General features: G+C 39.7%; 1 protein-coding gene across 8 annotated transcripts in view; it reads left to right on the top strand.

Moving 5' to 3' along the window:
* Positions 1-745: 745 nt before the first annotated feature.
* The window catches only part of PCNX1 (pecanex 1), an 87,187-nt gene continuing 68,427 nt past the window's right edge, over positions 746-19,505 (top strand). For 6 of the 8 annotated variants that reach the window (XM_030274415.4, XM_030274414.4, XM_030274410.4 and 3 more), the window contains exons 1-5: positions 822-1,116; positions 8,802-9,010; positions 14,888-14,993; positions 17,929-17,974; positions 18,799-18,888. In XM_030274415.4, the coding sequence (XP_030130275.1) occupies positions 964-1,116; positions 8,802-9,010; positions 14,888-14,993; positions 17,929-17,974; positions 18,799-18,888 (604 nt within the window). In that variant the 5' untranslated portion in view covers positions 822-963. Of the gene's footprint in view, positions 1,117-8,801; positions 9,011-10,715; positions 10,773-14,887; positions 14,994-17,928; positions 17,975-18,798; positions 18,889-19,505 lie in introns of those variants that run through there. The other 2 variants (XM_030274417.4, XM_030274416.4) reach the window with 2 other exon arrangements.

Genomic DNA, 19,505 nt, shown 5'->3' with positions numbered 1-19,505 from the left:
GTACCCATGGCCCGCTGTGTTGTTTTCTCTCTGTAAACCCCAATGGTTTTGGGTTTTAAGGTGTCGTAACCTGCAACAAATCCTGTGGTGGGGATAGGCATGCAAGGGGTTTGGTAACACTATGTATTGAGAGTACATGGAGGTAGGGGCAGCTCAAAAAATGGTGAGGTTACTATCTTACTGTAGGTTTGGAGCCTTAAAAGTGTATGCTGGACAAATTTCTTCCTGTCCTGCTGCAAGGAGAAGATGCAGCACTTTGCTGGGAGCCAGGTCCTGGGAGAAGGGAAGAAAGGAGCCTGGAAGGGGAAAGGACCTTGGGCCGGGCTCCTTAGAGGTGAGCCTGGAGATGGCATGCCTGAGTTAGGGGCAGTGTTGGTAGCCCAGCAGAAGTGCCTCTGAAGCATTTAGGTTTAGGTTGGATATCAGGAAGAGTTTCTCCACAGAAAGGGCGATTAGACATTGAAATGGGGTGCCCAGGGCGGTGCTGGAGTCACCATGCCTGGAGGCCTTCAGGGAAAGACTGGATATGGCAGTGCCGCGGTGTGGTTGATACGGTGGTGTTGGGCCATAGCTTGGATCGATCCTCGGGGAGTGTTTTCCAGCCTGACTGAACAGCCCCTTCCCGAAGGCAGCGCCTCACGCTCCAGCACCCGCACCGGGGCCGGGCCGGGCCGCCAGGGGGCGCTGCGCCGGGCAGGCGGGGGCGGGGCTGCGGGCAGGCCGTGCGCAGGCGCAGCGCTGCCCCTCCGGCGGCGGCGGCGCGCGTCCCCTGCCGCAAGGGCCGCCGGTCCGTCGGCGGCGCGGGGGCGGGCGGGCGGCCCGGGCCCGGACATAAGATGGCGGCGGCGTTGCTGGGGCGGCGGCGGCGGCGGTTGCGGCTGTCGCGGAGCGCGGGCGGTGCGCGGCTCTGCCCGGGCTCGCAGGGCGGATAGAGCGGGGCCGGCGCGGCGGAGCGGGGCCGCCATGGGCTCCCAGGTGCTGCAGATCCTGCGCCAGGGCGTGTGGGCGGCGCTGAGCGGCGGCTGGTACCAGGACCCGCACCAGGGCGCGGGGGTCAACGCGCTGCACCTCTACCTGTGGCTCTTCCTGCTCGGTTTCCCCTTCACCCTGTACATGGTGAGCGCGGCCCCGGCCCGTGCCGGGGGTCGGCCGGCCCTTGCGGGGCCCGGCGTGGGGGGGGAGGGCCGGGAGGGGCCGCCGCGCGCGCGCCCCCTGCCCGCGGCGCGGCCCCGGGAGCGGCCCCGGCCCTGCGGCCGGGCCCCTCCGCCGGGAGCGGCCCGCGCCCCTCCGCCGGGAGCGGCCCGCGCCCCGCCATCGCGGCCGCGGCGGCCCGGGAGCATCGCCCCGCTGCTGGCAACCTGCGGGTGGGCGCTGTCGGGGCGCGGCGGGGCTATAGGCGCTGGCACTTCGCCTTCGTTTTTCTGTTTACTTTCCTTCAAAATTGGAAATACCTCTGTCAGCTTCCGCTGCTGTCTCCTGGTAGGTCAGTAAAAAGCAGTTTCTGCAGGAACTGTCAGATTTAGCCAGTGTTTCTGGCCGGCAATGGGATCAGTTTCTGACTTTTGAGTCTGATGGAGGGATGTGGTTCCAGAACCTAGAAGTTTTATTTGGATGTAGTGTGGTGTGTTGGCTGGCAGTGTATCTGGATTGTGTGTTATTGACAAGAAGTTAGTCTGGCTTTTTTGTTTGTGTCCAGATTTCAGTGTACTTGGTTTGTGAGAATTCCTGTCCTATATATCTTTGTAACTGATATTTCAGTAAAACTGTTAAAATACTAACCTTTAAACCTAGAAACTTTCTTGACATTTGGACTTGAGAGCACATAGAGGAGAGGTGTGATCAGATACAAGAAAAGGGGACGGTTTCCTGTTGGCTAGCAGTTTTTTTCCATGTGTAAGCTGTGTTTAACTTATGAAATGCTAATATTTTACTTTGGATTTTTCAATAGAAGAGTGTGATCATAATAGTGTGTCGTGACCAGTTTTGTCCAGATGAGGTAGAACATAATTTTCAAGATTGCCAGATGCTGTGACAACATAAAGTAGATGCTGCCTTGTGAAAATGTAGTTAGTGAATAAAATGTTGGAGATAATATCATATGCAAGTACAGTTGCAGAAATTCAGAGCTCTGAGGCCAGGCATTTGCTTTGTTTAAAAGCAGTTTGTAAGGTTGCAGTATGAGATACTTCATACTAAGAAATAGCTAGTGTGGAAAAGGAGGTTACAACTCTATGGTTTTTAATTCATATTACAGTGTCTTGAGAAAGACAGCTCTAACGCTTTTTCTGGGCTGCTGGCAGGGAAACTAAATGCTGACACAAATTGCATTTAAAACTGAAGTTACATTAGAACAGCTAGATAAAACTTTTAACTAAGCAGATATTTTGTATGAGAACTATGAATCTGTATCTATTGAAAGTTCTGCACAATATAGGAAGAGGAGACACCTTTTGGTTTCAAATATAGCTTTACAATTTTTGAAATCAAAGTGCTGCTTTTCTGTTTTGACAGAACAGTCTGTTTAATTAGTACTGCCTTGCTGAGAAAGCTGACCACACCTCTAAGAACAGCTATATCCTGCATGCACAGGAGACTTTTGAAAGGGGACTGATCTATATTGCACATAAGTCTTTTGACAAACGGTAAATCTGGGCCAGCATTTGAGTCCCCTGCTGCTCTTAAAGCAGTAGGTAAGCTTCAGTTACCCGTACAACTACCCGTACAATGTTGCTTAAACACTTTTTCCTGTGTAAAGGGAAAAGACAGCAGCAAGCTGCTTTGGCTTTTATTGAGGTCAGAGAAATTCTCTTGCTTCATAGCTCTGGACAAGTTAAAGATGCAACAAGTGCCAACTTCCCTGAGAATAAGTAGGGAGATTAGTCACAAGTTAAAGGAGATGGAATCATATTTGGCCATTTTCCCTCTTTCCACCCTCTGCCGTTTAAGTGTTGTCTAGACATAAACTAAACAGGCAGAACTGTGTTGGTCATCTTAGCTCTTTAGCATCTTGTAAGCTCTTTTTCAGAATAAAAAGCAATAAGTGTTGCATTACTGTAGGATATACATAAATAAGCAGAAGTTGCTTTAAAAAGTCTTAGGTAATTGTAATCTGAATTCTGAGCATGGTTCACTGGTGTGTAGGAGGGAGTTTCTAAGCTAGCTTCAAGTGACTTGTTGCTGGCAGACAACCCTGTGTGTTTAAAAAATCAAGGTGTATAGAAAGACTGCTGACAGGTTTTATATTACTTATAAAACGTCCCCATGTAAAGAATTACAAGATCATAGCATTGCTTTTATGCATTGGATCAGTAATAACTGTAGTTATTTCCAAGTTGTTTTTTAGCAACAAAGACAAATATATCCCCTAAAAACTTTGCTTGTAGCTGGCTCTCAAGGCTGAATGCATTTAACAGTAGGCTAATCACTTTTCCCCCCAAATGTTATTTAACCTCCAACAGGAATAAAATGCGCTAGGATATGGGAATTTAGGTGCATTTACTGCTTTAAGACTTGGTTTAGTGCACTGAACATTGCTGGTCTTTTTTCTGTGCATTTGTTTTGTTGATCCGGTATTTTCAGAATGGAATCTGGTAATGGTTGTGGTCAGTAAGTAATGCCATAAATCTGTGTGTTCCTTTGTATGTGTATGCCTGTGCTTTTAGGGTTGATGGATTTAATGTGTGGCACAAACCTACTTAAAAAAATTAACATTAGAATTCAATAACCAACCTTTCTTCCTTGGTCCCTCATCTGCCTTCTGAGCTTAACCACGTGCAAGTGAGTGTTGTACCGTGTGTGAAGATGATGAGTGTATACCTAAATGTACCTATTTTGCCAATCGGGATACTTTTTTCTTGTGTATTTATACAGTTAAACTGTGCTTGTTGGAAGTGTGGCAAAAATAAACACGTAGATAATGAAGGAACTGGGGGTTAGAGTAAGATATGCCTGCTTTAGGGAAGCTGCTTGAATTTGTCTTCTTGCATTTGTGGTTTGGCAGTACACATACAAAAATTCTGCTTTCTAGACTAGTTAAGTCTATTCTGTTTGTGTACTTGTATTCAGTAACAGATTCAACTGTGCTTGTTGATGTGCCTTTCTATTGTAAGAGCTGATCCCTGCTTTTACTCTAATGCAAAATTGAAACTGGGAGAAGAAAATGTGCTTTCTATATGGCAAAGCTGTCCAATCACTTTGTAAAATCTAGTGGTAGAGTTGAAAAAAATACCCTGAATGCAGAGGCCAATGTGATGCATCAGTGTCGCAGCGGGGAGGGGAAAGAGAGGAGGCTGCCAAAGCACTTCCCTTAGTCGGAATGCTGTTTCAGCCCCACCACGTATGCATGAGGGGGTGAAGTCTTGGCTCTGGCACTTGTGGAATTTTGCCAGTGAATGAAGAGGTGCCAGGACTGTACCTTGCTTGGGGTGATGGGCTCACATGTACCTACAGAACTTGTCTGTCAAAGTCGAGCTCGTTTAGTCAACAGTTCACTTAATTTCCTGACTTGTGTACATAGTTATAGAAGTAGGTCATATAAATGTAGCTTCACGTGGAAGTTTTTGAGTTACTAAACTAAGATGTCAAATAATTGAAATTCATTTTGTGATAGTGATCCCTAGTATGCCATATTGTTCTAAGACACTTGTAGTTTCTTTGCTACTCAAGTTTTGGTAGTATGCTTTGAGGTTTTGGTCAAAAACTAGATAACTTGTAACTGCACTTTCTTCCATATAATGGTAGTTCTTAAAGGCTCTGTCTCTAAACAAGAATTGAGGACAAAACTATATCTGTTTCCTGATCTTTCCTCTTTTCCAGGAAAACTGTTTCTGTAAGATACTGGATTCAAAATACTTGTACTTTCAAGTCTTTTTACTAGATGACTTACTTCTTAATGTTTAGGTGATAACACCTTTATATAGGGATCTGCAATCTGGTTTGATTTTGAAGACTTAACTGTTAAAAACACTTACAGTAATGCATTTATTTTTTGAAAATAATATGGATTTTTTGTTGCATCTTTGGTGCCTAGCTAAAGCTAGGTAATCAGATTAGGTAGGATCCTTATAGTGTTAGTTTCTTCATAAGGATGTTGTACAGCCTGTGATCAATGAAGTTGCCTCTGATTCCTGGCTGGAATGTGCTGGAAACATTCATTTGAGATACAGTGAGTTTCTGTTGTTTGAATGGAAGTATTTTAGTGCTGGAACTGATGCTGGGAGGTTTCTATTCTATTTTGACCATTGGAATCTAGGAGTGCTTAAACCTTTTTCTACCTACGCTTTTTAGAAGAGGTGTGTTGTGATACAAATGAGCTAATTTTACAGCCAGGAGACTTCAGAAGAGATAGTCCTCCTTAACTATGCTTTCCTGTATCTTACCTTTGTCCCTGTGTACATATTTCATTTGTTAAGTTGACTCAGAGGATTTAAATTTGGAAAGTAACTTGTGGGAAAGGTGGTAGAAAACCAGTGTCCTTCCCTCTTCCCCCCATATTTGAGAGAACTACTTAGCTTCCCTTTAAGACTCAGAGAAATAATCTCATGTATGAGTTTATCTAATATTTGGGTTTGTTCAGTCATTAGATAACTGAAATTTTCAACAGAACATTATTAAAAGCGCACAGTTTTTATATGGTTCTGTGTTGCTCTTTATATTGTACAAGAGCTCCTGTTGTGATGACTGCTGTGGAGTAGTATGTGTTCTTTTGGTGCAAATGCAAGTAGAAATGTGCAGTAAAAATGTGTGTTTTCAGAAATAACTGTTGCAGCTGTAGCCTTGTGGCCAACTGGTGTTTAGTAACAATTCTAGCCTGAGGGTTTTAGTGTGCTGGGCTCAATTAAAATACTTTAGTATGTGAAATTATTTTGATTTTAAGATGTAATCTAGTGGGTTAGATTTGTATTCCAGTCTTGAAGGTGATATCACATGGGATGCTGGTAGGAAACATATCTCTCCTCAAATGGGGTAAAATGCTGAGCACAGTTGGAAATGGTAATCTCACTTTAACTTGCTTTGTTTTGTGGGGAGAAGACCCCAAATTTATGTTGACTGCTTCTAAGTTTGGTTTAGGAAAACAGAAGTTGCAAGTGGATTAGCTTAGGCTGCAGTAAGTTTCCTCTTGAAGCTTTGCTGCAGACAAGTTGCTGGTACCATGGGTGGCAGTGCTGTACCACAGCACAATACTTGATGTCAAGTGTGTTCATATGGCAGACTAAGCTAGCTAAAGTGTCTTTTATTCCTCGAATATATAAGAATATATACCCTATTCTGAGATGAGGACCTACTACAAATATGAAGAAGAAAAGGTAGTCAGTTAACTTAATTTTTTTAAAATTTTTGGACAATCCTGTGAAAACAGGATGGAGGAAAAAGTTTGAATTCCCTGTTAGGTTTGCTGCAAGTTATATGAGGTGTTTTGCCTTTTTTCTTGTGCTTGTTCTTGAAGCTTTCCTTTGAAAAACTGGATGTGTAGATTTTGCGAGATGAAGTGGATATACTGTGGCCTCACTGCTGACGGAGTAGAGGGGAGAAGTTGATGAGCTCTCTTAGACAGAAGAGTACAGGCATATGTTTTATGGAGTAACTCTGTTATCTAGCATTAGTCTGACGCTTCTGAACACTGGCTATTATAAAGGAGAGGAAAGGTGAAGCTGTGTGTGATGGGGTAGCAGACTGCCTAGCAGGTACAGGAAGCTCATGTGTTTTTCCAAAATTAACAGGCTGGCCCTTGCCTGCAGGGAACCGACTCTGAAGTTTTTGCAAGTAGAAGCACCTCATTTCTTGAGGAAACCATCCTAGCATGGCTTCAGGGGCTGTAGAGATGCCATATCATTGTGGATCCTGTTTGCTTATTGATGCTGGTTTTAAGTAGCTTGTTTCCTTTTTCTCCTCCTTAGCTGGTGCTTGGTGAGTGAATCTCTGTTCATCATGATGATGTCCAGCTCAGCATACAAAATGAAACTTAGCAAACTTCAGCTTAATTTGCCTGGGCTACTTCAAATTTTATATTCAGTGTTGCGTTAACTTGTTTTGGAGGAAAAGGTAGGTGTTGATGATGGTTGTCAGATTTGATTTGTTTTGGAGGAATACCTTGCTAGGTTTTAAAGAGTCATCATGGTGATCAAAGTTCCAGGGGCGTCTTGAAGAGTCAAAGGGAAAAATGCATAGAGAAAAGGAAAAGAAGACCTCTCTATTCAGCGCATATGACCAGGTTGAGTCCTTTAAAATTGTTTGACTACTGTGGTTAAGTTACGCTACTTAAAATCCTTCTAAGATTCAGGGGAATAGTTTTAGGTAGGAGATTGTTACATTGCATAATGTTAGGCTATGTTGTCAGCCAGTCAATTTTAAATGGCTCAAAATGTTTCTGTGCACTGGTTAGAGAGGCATCGCTGTCTTCTACTCTGAGCATTGTTTTGACTCTGCAAGATGTTCCTGGGGCTTTTTTATCAATGATGACTCTTCTCTTCCCATGGTCTCTCTAGGGAGATACGAAAATAAGCTCAAATTGTCCTTCAGACGTGAAGTCTAAAAAGGCAGTTCATTTGTTCTACTCATTTACTACATTAATGTTCAAGCTAGATATCAGATGTTTAGTTCTGATTGTCATCTGTCTGCATGTACTTTTATATTTTGGAGGTGTATCTCAAACTACACTGTTAGCAGGGTAAAGTATTGCAGTGAAATACTTCAAAACCTAAACTTTTGTTGCTTTTGTAAAGGAAATTGTCAGTTTTGGGATGAATACTGAGACTTAATATCTCATTTTGTTTAATCACTGCCTAGGGAAATGGCAAAATTTAAAAACACAAATAAGCATGTTTTAGAAGGATAAATGCATTGAAGTGAAATCTGAAGTTTAACCAGTACTTTGAGCACTTCTAAATAGCTGTCAGGCTGAACTTCACCAATACCTATTGCTCAAGTGACTGATTTGTAAAAGCCTTATTTACCTCTGCAAGAGCTGCATGCATTTCACTCTTAACTTTGAGTGGAATTTCAAATGTTGCGATCAGGACAGAGGGTTTTTTTAATGTGGCTTCTCATGGCCTTTCATACAGATGAAAAATTTTCTTCAGAACATGTGTTGGCTACCTTTTCATGGGTGTACGATGATCTAGCACAAATCTTTGCTGCCTATTGTCTTGCAGGTTGTGTTCTGCTCTGCAATGTGCCAGTCACACTTGTGAGCAACCTCTTTATGTATGCAAGTAGAAAACAGTTTGGCTTTTATGACTGATCAGTGTCTTGTCATGCAACAGTAGCTGTTGGAAGCTGACAAGTCAAGTCAAAGCACCAGTGTTTGATATCTAAGCAGGTTTTCTCCCATCTAGCCATCAAGCTTTTCTGAAATGGACTTGGTGCTGTGTACTAGCCCTGAAATAAGATCTCACCCCATGCTTGGCTGGCTTTTCATGTGCTTAAAATCTTCCCTTCTTTTTCTACTTATAACAATTAAAAATATTTGTCTCACACCTGCTAGCTCCAAGTTTCCTAGTCTAGGTCTTCCATTGCAAAAACATGGAAGAAGAGAGTGAGAATTAAAGTTGGTTCTCAAGCTTCAGTCAAACAAGTTTATTTAGTACAATGCTCTGGTGATTTATTATCTTTGGTAGTGCAACGGTTCCTTTCTTCTGTGTTGCTAGACTTTTAACATTTTTCACATGAAGCCTGGATGTAGGTGGTGTAACTTTCAGAATTATCATATTTTCTCCATTAAACAAACAGTTAAAATCTAGGGAGTGTTCTTATGGATATCTGACCTGGTGTTCATTAACTTTTCCTTTCTCTTTTTTTGAAAGGCTCTTCCTTCTTCCATGATGATTGTGGCTGTCTACTGCCCAGTGATAGCAGCTCTCTTTATCGTTTTGAAGATGGTGAATTACCGCTTGCACAGGGCGCTGGATGAGGGAGAAATTGTGGAGAGGAATGCCAGTGAGCATATGGACAGAGGTGCAAAAACAGAACAAAGCAGTGTTTCAGCCAAGAGGAAAGACAGCAACGGGCCCAGGTAAGTCATCTGCTGAATTTTGTATACTGCTTCAAATGACTAGCAGTCCTGTCTTCATCAGCTGTGTAACTGGAATGGTGATTGAGATTAAACACTGGGGAATATAAATACACACCTCTGTGGTTCTGAAAGATGGTTTTAAGCCTGGTCTTGAAAAGTAGACTTATTTATGTGTTAGGTTTGAAATTATGCATTTGCAATAATTTCCTAGTTCCTTCCCCAAAGGAGTTCAAGCACAGTAGGGAACATGCTGGAAACAATAGCATGGAAAATGTGAGCCGATTAGGTCACTAAATACTTAATGAACATAATTAGTACAAGTAATCTAATTTCAGTAGTAGATGTAATATTAAAAATCTAGCTGTCAAAGACCACAAACTACATGCTAATTCTTTCCTCACTAGGAAGAGTGTCTGATTGTGTTTCAATTTTAGTGTTGCAAAGCCATGAGTTGGATACAATGCTTGACTCCAGTCATAGTCTTTTCAAAGAGAATGCTGTCCTGTGAATTTGGAAATTCTGGAATTGCTCTGCTCAGTAATGACGATAATGATTCTCAAGTACTGTCAACAGGAGCTGATTCCTTTCCAGAAATCTCCTTTGTAGCCAGCATAAAACAATGTCAGAGGTATTTCTCCTTTGACCAGACTATTTGGAGAATGAAGAGTAAAAGATGACTCATCAGCAAGGCCAGCGTAACCAGTTTGATCAGACTGTGGATGTTACAAGCTCTAATATCAAAGCCTCTGCCTGTCTTAGATAATTGTGACCATCTTAAAAGTTAAACTGCATGAAATAAATCAACTTTGAATTGTTAGCTTATAGCGACGACCTTTCTCTTGTCTCCGAGTTTCCGGTACTAGTAGACATGAGTAGTTTTCAAAGTGAGATGATTTGTATGCTGTCCTGACTCTTAAAAGATTGTGTGTCTTACTAAGGAAATGTGGTTGAAAGAAGCCTCTTGAGTGTGTTTATTGTGATGCTTTTAAAGAAAGGAAGTGTTAAACTGCTGCTCTTTAAAATGATAAGCCTAGAAGTAAAAGAACATTCCCATGCATATATGGGGTAGCTTCTCATGGTCCTGGGTTCTTGTGTATCTTCTCTCGGCTCAGGTATTGTTGGCAAAAACGGTGTCTTAGATTCCTCTAAAGCTGATATACAGTAACTTCTTGTATCAATCTTTTATAAACCTGACCTGTTTTCCATGATGTGTTTGGCAACTGAAGCTGCTGATTTTAATTGTGACTCTGTTTAGATCACCCTATACTTTACCAACACTGTACTCACTATACTGAGGTATTTTGGCAGACTGCCTCCCTAGTTGTATCTTAATGCTTACTCTGCTTAATAAAATTCATGGAAGTAAACTAGTGGTCTGTTCTTTCTCATGCAACCTTGATAATGCATATTTTAGGTGTGACCTTTAGGCGTTTTATCTGAGTTGTTTTTGATGGGGTTTCTCTTTTTGTTTGGTGTTTTTGCCATTTTGCTTCCAAAACAGGGGCCCAAAGTTGGTAAGGGAATTTCTACTAGTGTTGTGAACTACTTCTGGATGTTTCAGTTCTGTTTTGTCTAGGGAGCAGTTGACATGGGACAAGATTATAAGCATTGTGAGCTCAGAAGTAGAGGTTAGTTTAATGCTGTGTGTCCTGCTTGCCAACTAAAGTTTCATTAACTTTTATATGATCCTTGTTCCCACTTTCAGGTCTCTTAACTAGAACTGGGAACAAGGTCAATGCAGAAATTACGGAGTTACTTTTTGGTAAGTGGGATGTACAGTATACGCTAATCTTTGCCTGGAAGCTTACAAGAACTCTGGGGTAGCATTCAAACCAGTAGATGGGATGTAGAGTGAGTGTTTAATATTGAGCTGTAACCTTTCTAGTAAGTTAAATTGGAACAGCCAAAAAAACCCAAACTGGTCTGGGAAGAGAACATGTGTGTAGGGTTTTCTGATTTTTAAACTCCGCTCCCATAAGACAAGGTGGATATAGGGGAGATCTGAGCAGAGATACTATCTTAAATATTTGCAGAATCAGAATATTAGTTTTGATTAGTGTAGGCTACAGCATGTGATACTGGGTAAATACAAATATCGTATAGTTTGCAAAGCCATCCTTAAATTTTTACCCTGCCACATACACAGACACGAAGAGCGCTTTAGATACAAATCATAGTATATTTATTTGCAGGATTAAGCAGTGGTTGTGTTCAGGATTCTGTTTAGCTTCTAAGAACTGCTGTTCTTTTTTTTCTGAAGATATTTATCATCCAAGTGGTGCTTTCAGGTATCTAACAAATTATATGCTGTCATTTGTGGGCTTGCTCAGACTTCTCATTTATCTTCAGTTAATTGTGGTTTGTGAATGAGGATTTTTTTCCATGAAACTTTGACATGTTTAAGCAAAGAACAACTTACCATTCCTTTAGAAATGCCTTATTTTTTGCTGTCCTCTTTCTAAAGCTGAAGTTCTCTAGTTAATGTTTATGAAAGAAAGTCTTAATTTAGAGAAAGGAATGTGAATTGCCATTTTCATACTTCAGGTGTTAGTATAGTAATGTTTGTGTGAGGTTTCATGAAAGCAAGTAGAGGGGATACAGGTTCCTGGTCTCATAGAAATGTAGAAGAAACATTGCAAGCATAATCTTTGTTGGGTATCAGTGGACCCACATGAGAGAGTGGACCCACACTTAAGTTAATCCTTCTTTTGGATATATGAATATAGCTTCTTGCCAGTGGCTGTTATGGTTCAAAGTATCATAAAGTGTTCATCTGGTGACACTGCTGTTCTGATCTCTCAGCATGAGGAACTACAATAATGATGCTACATGAATTTCACATTTTCTTCTACCAAGTAAAGCTAGTAGCTGGAGAATGTTGCATCTTTGAAATATTTACATTCTACTTAAATATGAGCAAATAAAATTTTAAAAAGGTGATCTCTAAGACTGTTGCCTTGCCTTTACTATTTATTCTCCTTGCAGTTTTCTGTTGCTGGCAGACTTATTCTTGAGTTTGGAGTTAGTTTTTATTTTTGGCTATCATTAGTGACTCAAGCTTAGAAGAAAATTTCTCTTAATACTTGAATCTGTTGTGATCTAGGATTTGCAGTAGTTCTTATGTATTTAGATAGAAACCTCCTGACTAGTTACCCTACTCTTTTATTGGACAGTAAGGACAGATGATGATTTTCAAAAGAAAATAATAAAACTCTTCGTCTGCTTTGTCCAGAAATCAAAGTAACTTATTTCCAATTACCCCTCGAAGTTCTGGTCTGAATGTCAGATTTCTGTAGTCAACCAGCCTAAGTCAGATTTTAAACTTGAATTCATATAGACTTACGGCTTCTTCATGCTTTTGATTAGTCTCTGACAAGATGATGAGATATACCTGCAGATAGTAATTTTCGTTCAGAGTTACTAATAATTAGAAATAGTAGTTGTAATTTGCTTTATGTCATCTTTGAGTGCTTCTTTCACAGCAGTCTCTATTGCTGGATGTAATTTTTTCCATCTTTTTGATTTGTGTTGTAACTTCACTGCAGTTATTTTGTTTGCAAACTGTAAAGTGTAACACTTGCCTAAGGAATGAAGACAGCAAACTGTAAGAAACAGATTGTAGAATTTCATATCAGGAAGGCCTGGCTACGGCACTAGCGTCATGTAACTCCTAAAGAACTCTGGATGTTGTGAAAGTCTGGATACTTAGGCATACAGTGGTCAATCCTAGAAATCTGTTTCCTGCTTCTTCCTGTAGACTTCATTTGCTGATGGTTGTTACTAGCTTTTGTTCATTCATTTGTGCGTGCCTGTCACAGGATATAGAAGCTCTGAGTAGGGGGACAGTGATGGATTTTGTTGTTGCTTATGCTGATATCTGATGGTTCAGTTTTAGACAAAATTGCCACCTTCTTTGGCTAAATGCCTGGTTCTTTGTATGAAAGCTTATTTTCAATGACTTATTTTTCTACTTCATAGGATGTACTTTAATCACATGCAGTGTTTCTCAATTAATTATTCAAACAGGAAAGGAATTTCATCTTTTTGTGAAAGGCATTCTTTGTTATATCTTCAGCTAACATTGTAATGTATACTGAACTTAAGCATTATGAGAATTTTTCAGTTTAGTTTTTAAATTCATGTTATGTCCGTATGTATTCGTAAAATGCTTACAGAAGGAATGCTTTGGCTGAAGCTGGTGCTGTATCTTTTAAAATTAATTTTCCTTACCTGCCTTAGTGTAGCTGATAATACGAGGTCAGAGAGTGCTCTGTAAACAGCCATCTCTATGAGTATGCCTGTCTCATTGCTGAGCTGGAACGAAATTTTGGCTTCTCACTTATTTTTGTAATTTGCTGGAGTTGCACCATAGTTGTTCTGCTAAGTAATGGCTGGTTGTCTTTTAAGTTAACTTATTTTAACTGAAGGAATATATTCCTAACTTCAAACTGTCAAACTGCTTCTTATATTGTCTAGAGTGATTCTTGAGGTTGTGCCTTTACACCTCTCCAAGATGACAACAGCTTAACATGTCATGCTGTACGATGAATCGTGTCAGGTCCTTTAGTGTACAGGCAGTTTGTTTACAATATCCTTGATTGATGTATTTCAAAAACTCTTAGAATCACAGAATATGCTGAGATGCAATAGATCCATCAGGATCATCGATTCCAATTCCTGGCCCTGTGCAGGCCATTCTATTAAGTGTTCTTATTGCATAAGACTTACCTGTAAGACTAGTTGTCTATTAAGTAAATCCTAGAGTGCTTCTATCCATTTCTGTTCCCTTCCTCAGAGGGCCTTTGTCTTTAGTGTATTTGGTCTGGCTGGACGAGTGGTGTGCGTGTGTACTTTGTTAAGCAAAACGCTGGAATCTGATTGTTGAGAAGCTGTTGTTCATATTTGGGAAGAAGCAGAGGATTAGTGTCAAATTACCCTGCAGATACTTCTGTTTACAAGTCTCCTGGATCAAGGTGCTTGAAGAGAACTTTAATGGGATAGGAAAAAGAGTGCCTCAACTGCTTCCTCTTCGCAATTAACAATCAGTGCTAGGTTGGATCCTTGTGTTCTAGTCCTCGACTGACTTCAGACCCCATTGTCCTAATGAACAAATCCAGCTTGCTTTTGTTTCATAAAATATCTGCCTTTGACATGCTGAATTCTGTGGAATTACAATTTGATGGTGTTGCTCTAGGAAATACTTTCAAACCAATAGTTATTAATCCTGAAAGGGTGAAATCACTAGGATGCAATGATATATATGTTGTACCTGAACATATTTCTTGGTAGGGACTGTAAAGTATCTGAAGGGAAGTTATTTTTGAGTAGAAAAATGTTTTTTGCATCCCTGGGAGAGATGCTATGACCCTGTATGTCCCTGCATATGTAAAAGCTTTCACATGTGGCTTTCTTCCTTAGCCATCCTTGCTTTTGCTCCCAGATTCAGTCTAAGGAAAGGACCAGGAGTCATTTCCATGCTTTGAGTTCTATGTAGTATTTTTTTCTGTTGGTGACTTTCTAGGTGTTATAGTTGAACAGCTGATCCAAAAGTAACATGTGCGCACATAAAGACAGGGAGAATTTAATATGTCAGCGTTTTGGAATGCCTTGTAGGGCCCAAGGCTTCACAGTTTGTGTTGGCTGGTGACAGCAGACTTGTGGCAGCAGTTTCTGTGACAGTATAAAGGAGTGCTCTGGCTCAGACTGAGCTTCCTGTGTCAAACAGCCAGTGTTCATCCAAGATATTGGGATATATTTGAGGCCCTGATTTTTGAGAAGGGAAAATTTGTTTCGAATATGCACTCAACATAGACAGAATTTCGTTTAACTGGTGGGGATAATGTGTTGATTTTTTTTTTTTTTTTATGTTTCTCTCAGTGACCCTGGTGGAGGGATTGAGATGTCAGAGTTCATACGGGAAGCAACTCCCCCTGTTGGCTGTAGTTCACGCAATTCTTATGCTGGGATAGATCCAAACAACCAGGTAAGAATTAAAGCTACTTACAGTTGTTGCTTTAGTATTGCTGGTTTCCAGTCCGTAGATAACCTCTTCCTATTATTTTATTGAGTTTTGGGGTAATTTTTATTAGATAAAACAATTTTCTCTATGTAACTATGTAACTGCTTTATTAGGAAGGTATTGCATTCTCTCAGCAGCGTAGCTCTCAACCCATCTTGTACTTAAATTAGGAATTGCTGGATTTTGAAAGGGAACCTACTGTCCCATCAGAAAGTATTCCCTCTTCCTCAGTTAGTTTTTTTCTGATTTAAGAAATCAAAATGGCTCAAAGTATTAAGAACCTACTGTGGTGGGATTCCCTTTTTCCTTTGGGTAGCTCAAGCTGTATCTTCATGCTTATGTTCTAACTTTGTCTTCCTCCCTTACTTTTGTTTGCTCTGCCATTTAAAGCTTAATTGGTAAATTTAAATGCTGTATTTGAGGAGGCTTCTGTTAAGTTACCTTAGAATGTTTCCACTGTTGATTATTTCTTGCAGCTGTGAATAGCTTTCTGCAGGTTATTATTCCTGATAGGTCAGATTTTGCTGTCAAAAAAAGTTAGTTTGCTGAAGTATAAAGCAAGATAAACTGCTAGAAATGGGAAGACTAACACTTTATTTTTTTGGATGTCCGCTGCAAGATCTTCACTTCCCTGATTTGTTCAGCAGGGTTGGGAAGAAAGCAATAAATAGGGAGTCCTGCCAGATGGAAGTGCTGAAGAAATGGCTTTATTACATTTTAATGTAACTTCATTATGCTCTAGTTGCCTTGAATTTCACTGGGGAAGTGGCTCTGTTCCTGTATAATGTCTACTATGTTTATGTGTTCAAATTCTATAGTGTTGGATGTGCTATTCCTTCTGTCTGGCTTGTGACATTTAGCTGATTGTGGCTAGTTTTTATCAACCCTTCATGAGGACAAGTAGATGAACTGGCCAGGCTGTGCAGTTATGTTGATAATGAACAATGCAGCATAATGGTAAAGACACAGAACCTGTCTTCAAATGACGTGGAAGTCCTTGGCATGGTATTACAATATCATGTTCTTCTAATTAGCTCTCTGAGCAAGCAGTAAATAATGAAGTGCAGTGGCATGCTAATGTTGGTGTTTTTATTTGAATCATTCTCAGTTATGCAGCATAGATACTCGTAAGAGATTTTCCTTCAAGAGAGAAGGCATTTGCTGGTGCAAAGGAGTAGGAAGCAATGGGCCATGTAGGAAGATAGAAACATGATGCCCAGACTAGTTCTTTGACTGGTCGTTGGAAAAAATATGTTCCAAACATAACAGTTTTAATATTAAAGCATGTGAAAGAGTTCAAGCTACTGTGAAAGAAAGTATAGTGTTTAGAATCTATTTGTCCTAATAAAATTAGTATTCACTGGTCCTCTGTGATTGAATGTGCAGTGTCAAAAGGGAGCATGAACAGTAAGCATCTGAGTTCTGTTGAGTTTTACTGTGTGAAATAGCTTTCCTGTGATGATGCATTTGTATTCACTGACAGCCTTCATCAAAGCATATTATTGAATGGAAAAATATTGGAACATGACAAAATGAGTAACTAAAAATGTGTGTGACAGTGTTGTGAAGAAAATGTATTAAACAACCTCTTAGCTGCTTTTTCAGATTATACATAAACCCATTGTTCTTCTCTACTATGGCTGAATAGGATCTGCACACATCTTCAGGTTACCTGAAATTGCTGTGCTTACAGAAAATAACTAGTAGAATTATGCTTTTTTCCCCAGAGTAATTTTAACTAGGAATTTTTTGGAAAACAACATCCCAGTAAGTATTCATCTATCAATCAAATGGCCATCATATTTATGTATTATAGGTTCAGATTTTGCCTTTGAGTGCTCTTCCTCTATTTTATTTCTGAGTGATTTAATTATATGACACCTGCATTGTTGTATGCTATTTATATTGAGAGGTTGTATTGAAAATGTTATTGAAGGTAAGACCAAATTCTCTTTAGCATTTCTGCAAAGTAATCTCCAATGGATTATAGGATATATTTAGAAAGGTAGGTTGCAAACCTAAATGGTGAAATCTTTTGTATGAGCAGATACCATGCCTGCTGGTTTGCCATAGAAAGTGAAATTAACTGGAAGAATATATATCTCTTCACATGGGAGCAGTTTTTGGATTTAGTTTGGTGTTTACTGTGTTAAACAGATAAGTTTTAGATTAAAATGGATAAATTTTGTACTAAGATGGTGTTTTCTTTAAGCATTTTAGACAACCAGAATCAAGGCATTAAATGTTAAGTTTTACAACAGCAGTTATTAGTGTAGCACTGCACTTGTACTTGTTGCCACATTAAGTAAGGAGAATTCCTAGATTAGGAGCTTTTTAAAATCAGCGTAATCAAGTCTCTGTGTGTGGGTATTCTCAGTTTAGTTAGAGAGAAAACAAAGGTTTCTAACCAGGCAGAAGCCTGGGAAACAGTTGAGAAAAAATGTAAATAATTCTTTATCTCTCATGTTCACATTGTTTATAAATAAGTTTTGCTACTGTGCGTCATTCACTGCACACCAATGGTGTGCGATGTTTGTACTTCAGGACCAATAGAATTGGTCTGGACGAAGCTCTCTATAAAAAGAGTGGTGTATTTGAAATAAATCAGAGTTCTACTCTCTCACCTTCTGGAGTCATTTCACACTGTCCTGCCTCAATAGCATCATCCATGAACACTGGCTTTTGAATGGAATAGCACTGTGATGTAGTTGGATGCTTAATTACATGACTTTTTATCTCTTTGCAGTGGCAACACGGTCAGAATTTTACAGCACTGTGCTGCTGGATGCTTTTGTGCCTTTAAAAACCTTTCCTAGACAAATGCATGTGTTGGAGTAATAGGAAATAGCAGTTTATTTCCTGAAAGTGTACAGCTTTTTACATAATTTTCTGTTTCTAGGTTGGATCTGGGTTATCTCGTCTGGGAACAGCAGCAACCATCAAAGGTGAGATTTTTAGCTACTTAAATTACCTTGCAGGGGCACTTCAAATCACTATTGTTTACTGTGTTTCCAAATACTGTCTTAGTCATTGTGACTTCTTTTTTTTTTCCTTTTTGAGTGAAATACAGCATTTACTAGTTGGGGGGGAAGTCTTCTTTGGACATGCAAATGATATGACCAAAACATGAGGAGAGAATATTCTGGGGCCTGTATTCTGCTTCCCATGGAATGACAGGTTTTCCATTTTTCTATAAAATGCAGAGCCAAAGAGTTGGAATAGACTTCTCTCTGCTATTTTGAGTTTAGTGCAATCAATTACCCTTCTGGTATTGTATATTAATGACTTGATTACTACTTGTTGTTTGACTTTTGGCTGAAGTAATTTCCAGCCCTAGTGAGCTTCTGTGAGATGAAAATATAAAAATTTTGCATATTGTATTTTCTTATAAATTTATCCAGCCAATAATAAGGTAAAAAAAATGAATGTGAATTTTTGTCATCTTGATTTTGTTTTCTCCTTGCTTTTCTGACCATTACAAGTATTTTCTTAGCCTACCCCTCTTTTTTTTATGGACAAGCATGCAAAAAGAAATATTCCAATAGATACACTTTCAAGGGGAAAAAAAAATCTTAATTGCCATTGAGTTCTGTGGAAGATAATAGAAATAGAGTAGACAATACTCATATCTAAAAGAAATCTTGTGTTATTGTAATTATGTAACTATTAATGAAGAAATACAAGCAACAGTCTTTCATGACAGTTGAGAATGTAGGTGTATGTGTTAATAATTTGAGCACTAGTACTCTTTTTTTCTTAAAACTTGCAGGTGATACTGACACTGCCAAGACCTCTGATGATATCAGTTTAAGTCTTGGCCAGAGTTCTAGCCTATGTAAAGAAGGGAGTGAAGAACAAGGTAAAATTTCTTCTTCTCCATATTTAAGCATGGTATTTTGTTACCAAAGACCCTTTGCTTAATATGCTAAATAAATTAATGCAGTTTATTGATACCCTTTCTTAGAGTCTATCTTGAAGTTCCCTGTTTCCTTCCTCAATTACTCAAGCTTCTGAGAAGCGTAATTTGAATGCTTTATTCTTTGATTGTGTGTTCCTTGTTCTGACATCTTCCAGCAGGTAATAAATATTTACTGTCACCTTGCTGCTGAAAGATAGCTAACTTACATTTCTTTAGGCAGTATCTCTTAGACTACACATAGCCTGTGGTTAATGGTCTTCATTGTAGATTAATTTGCTTTCCTTATGAGTACAGACAAACGTAAATGTGGCAGGCTTTTCTATAAATAACCCCATACAGAGCTCTGTGTTCTTAGAGCTATAGTCTGCTTTCAAGATGCAAGTTACCAGAGCTTGGTGAATTTTTAAAAGTTTTTTTCTACTATGTAAGGAAACTTTAGCTTGTGTTCTGAAAAAAAACAGGACAATTTTTTATTTAGCTTCATTGCTAGGAAAAGACCTGCTCAGATTAAAACAGAGCATAAAACCAAAGGGAAATCTTTGTTTGCTGATTTTGCT

This window comes from Taeniopygia guttata, chromosome 5, assembly GCF_048771995.1.
Source record: "Taeniopygia guttata chromosome 5, bTaeGut7.mat, whole genome shotgun sequence".
In the NCBI taxonomy this organism is placed as follows: domain Eukaryota; kingdom Metazoa; phylum Chordata; class Aves; order Passeriformes; family Estrildidae; genus Taeniopygia; species Taeniopygia guttata.
The sequence above is the reverse complement of the archived record's forward strand: the minus strand, read 5'-3'. Positions and strand labels throughout refer to the sequence as shown.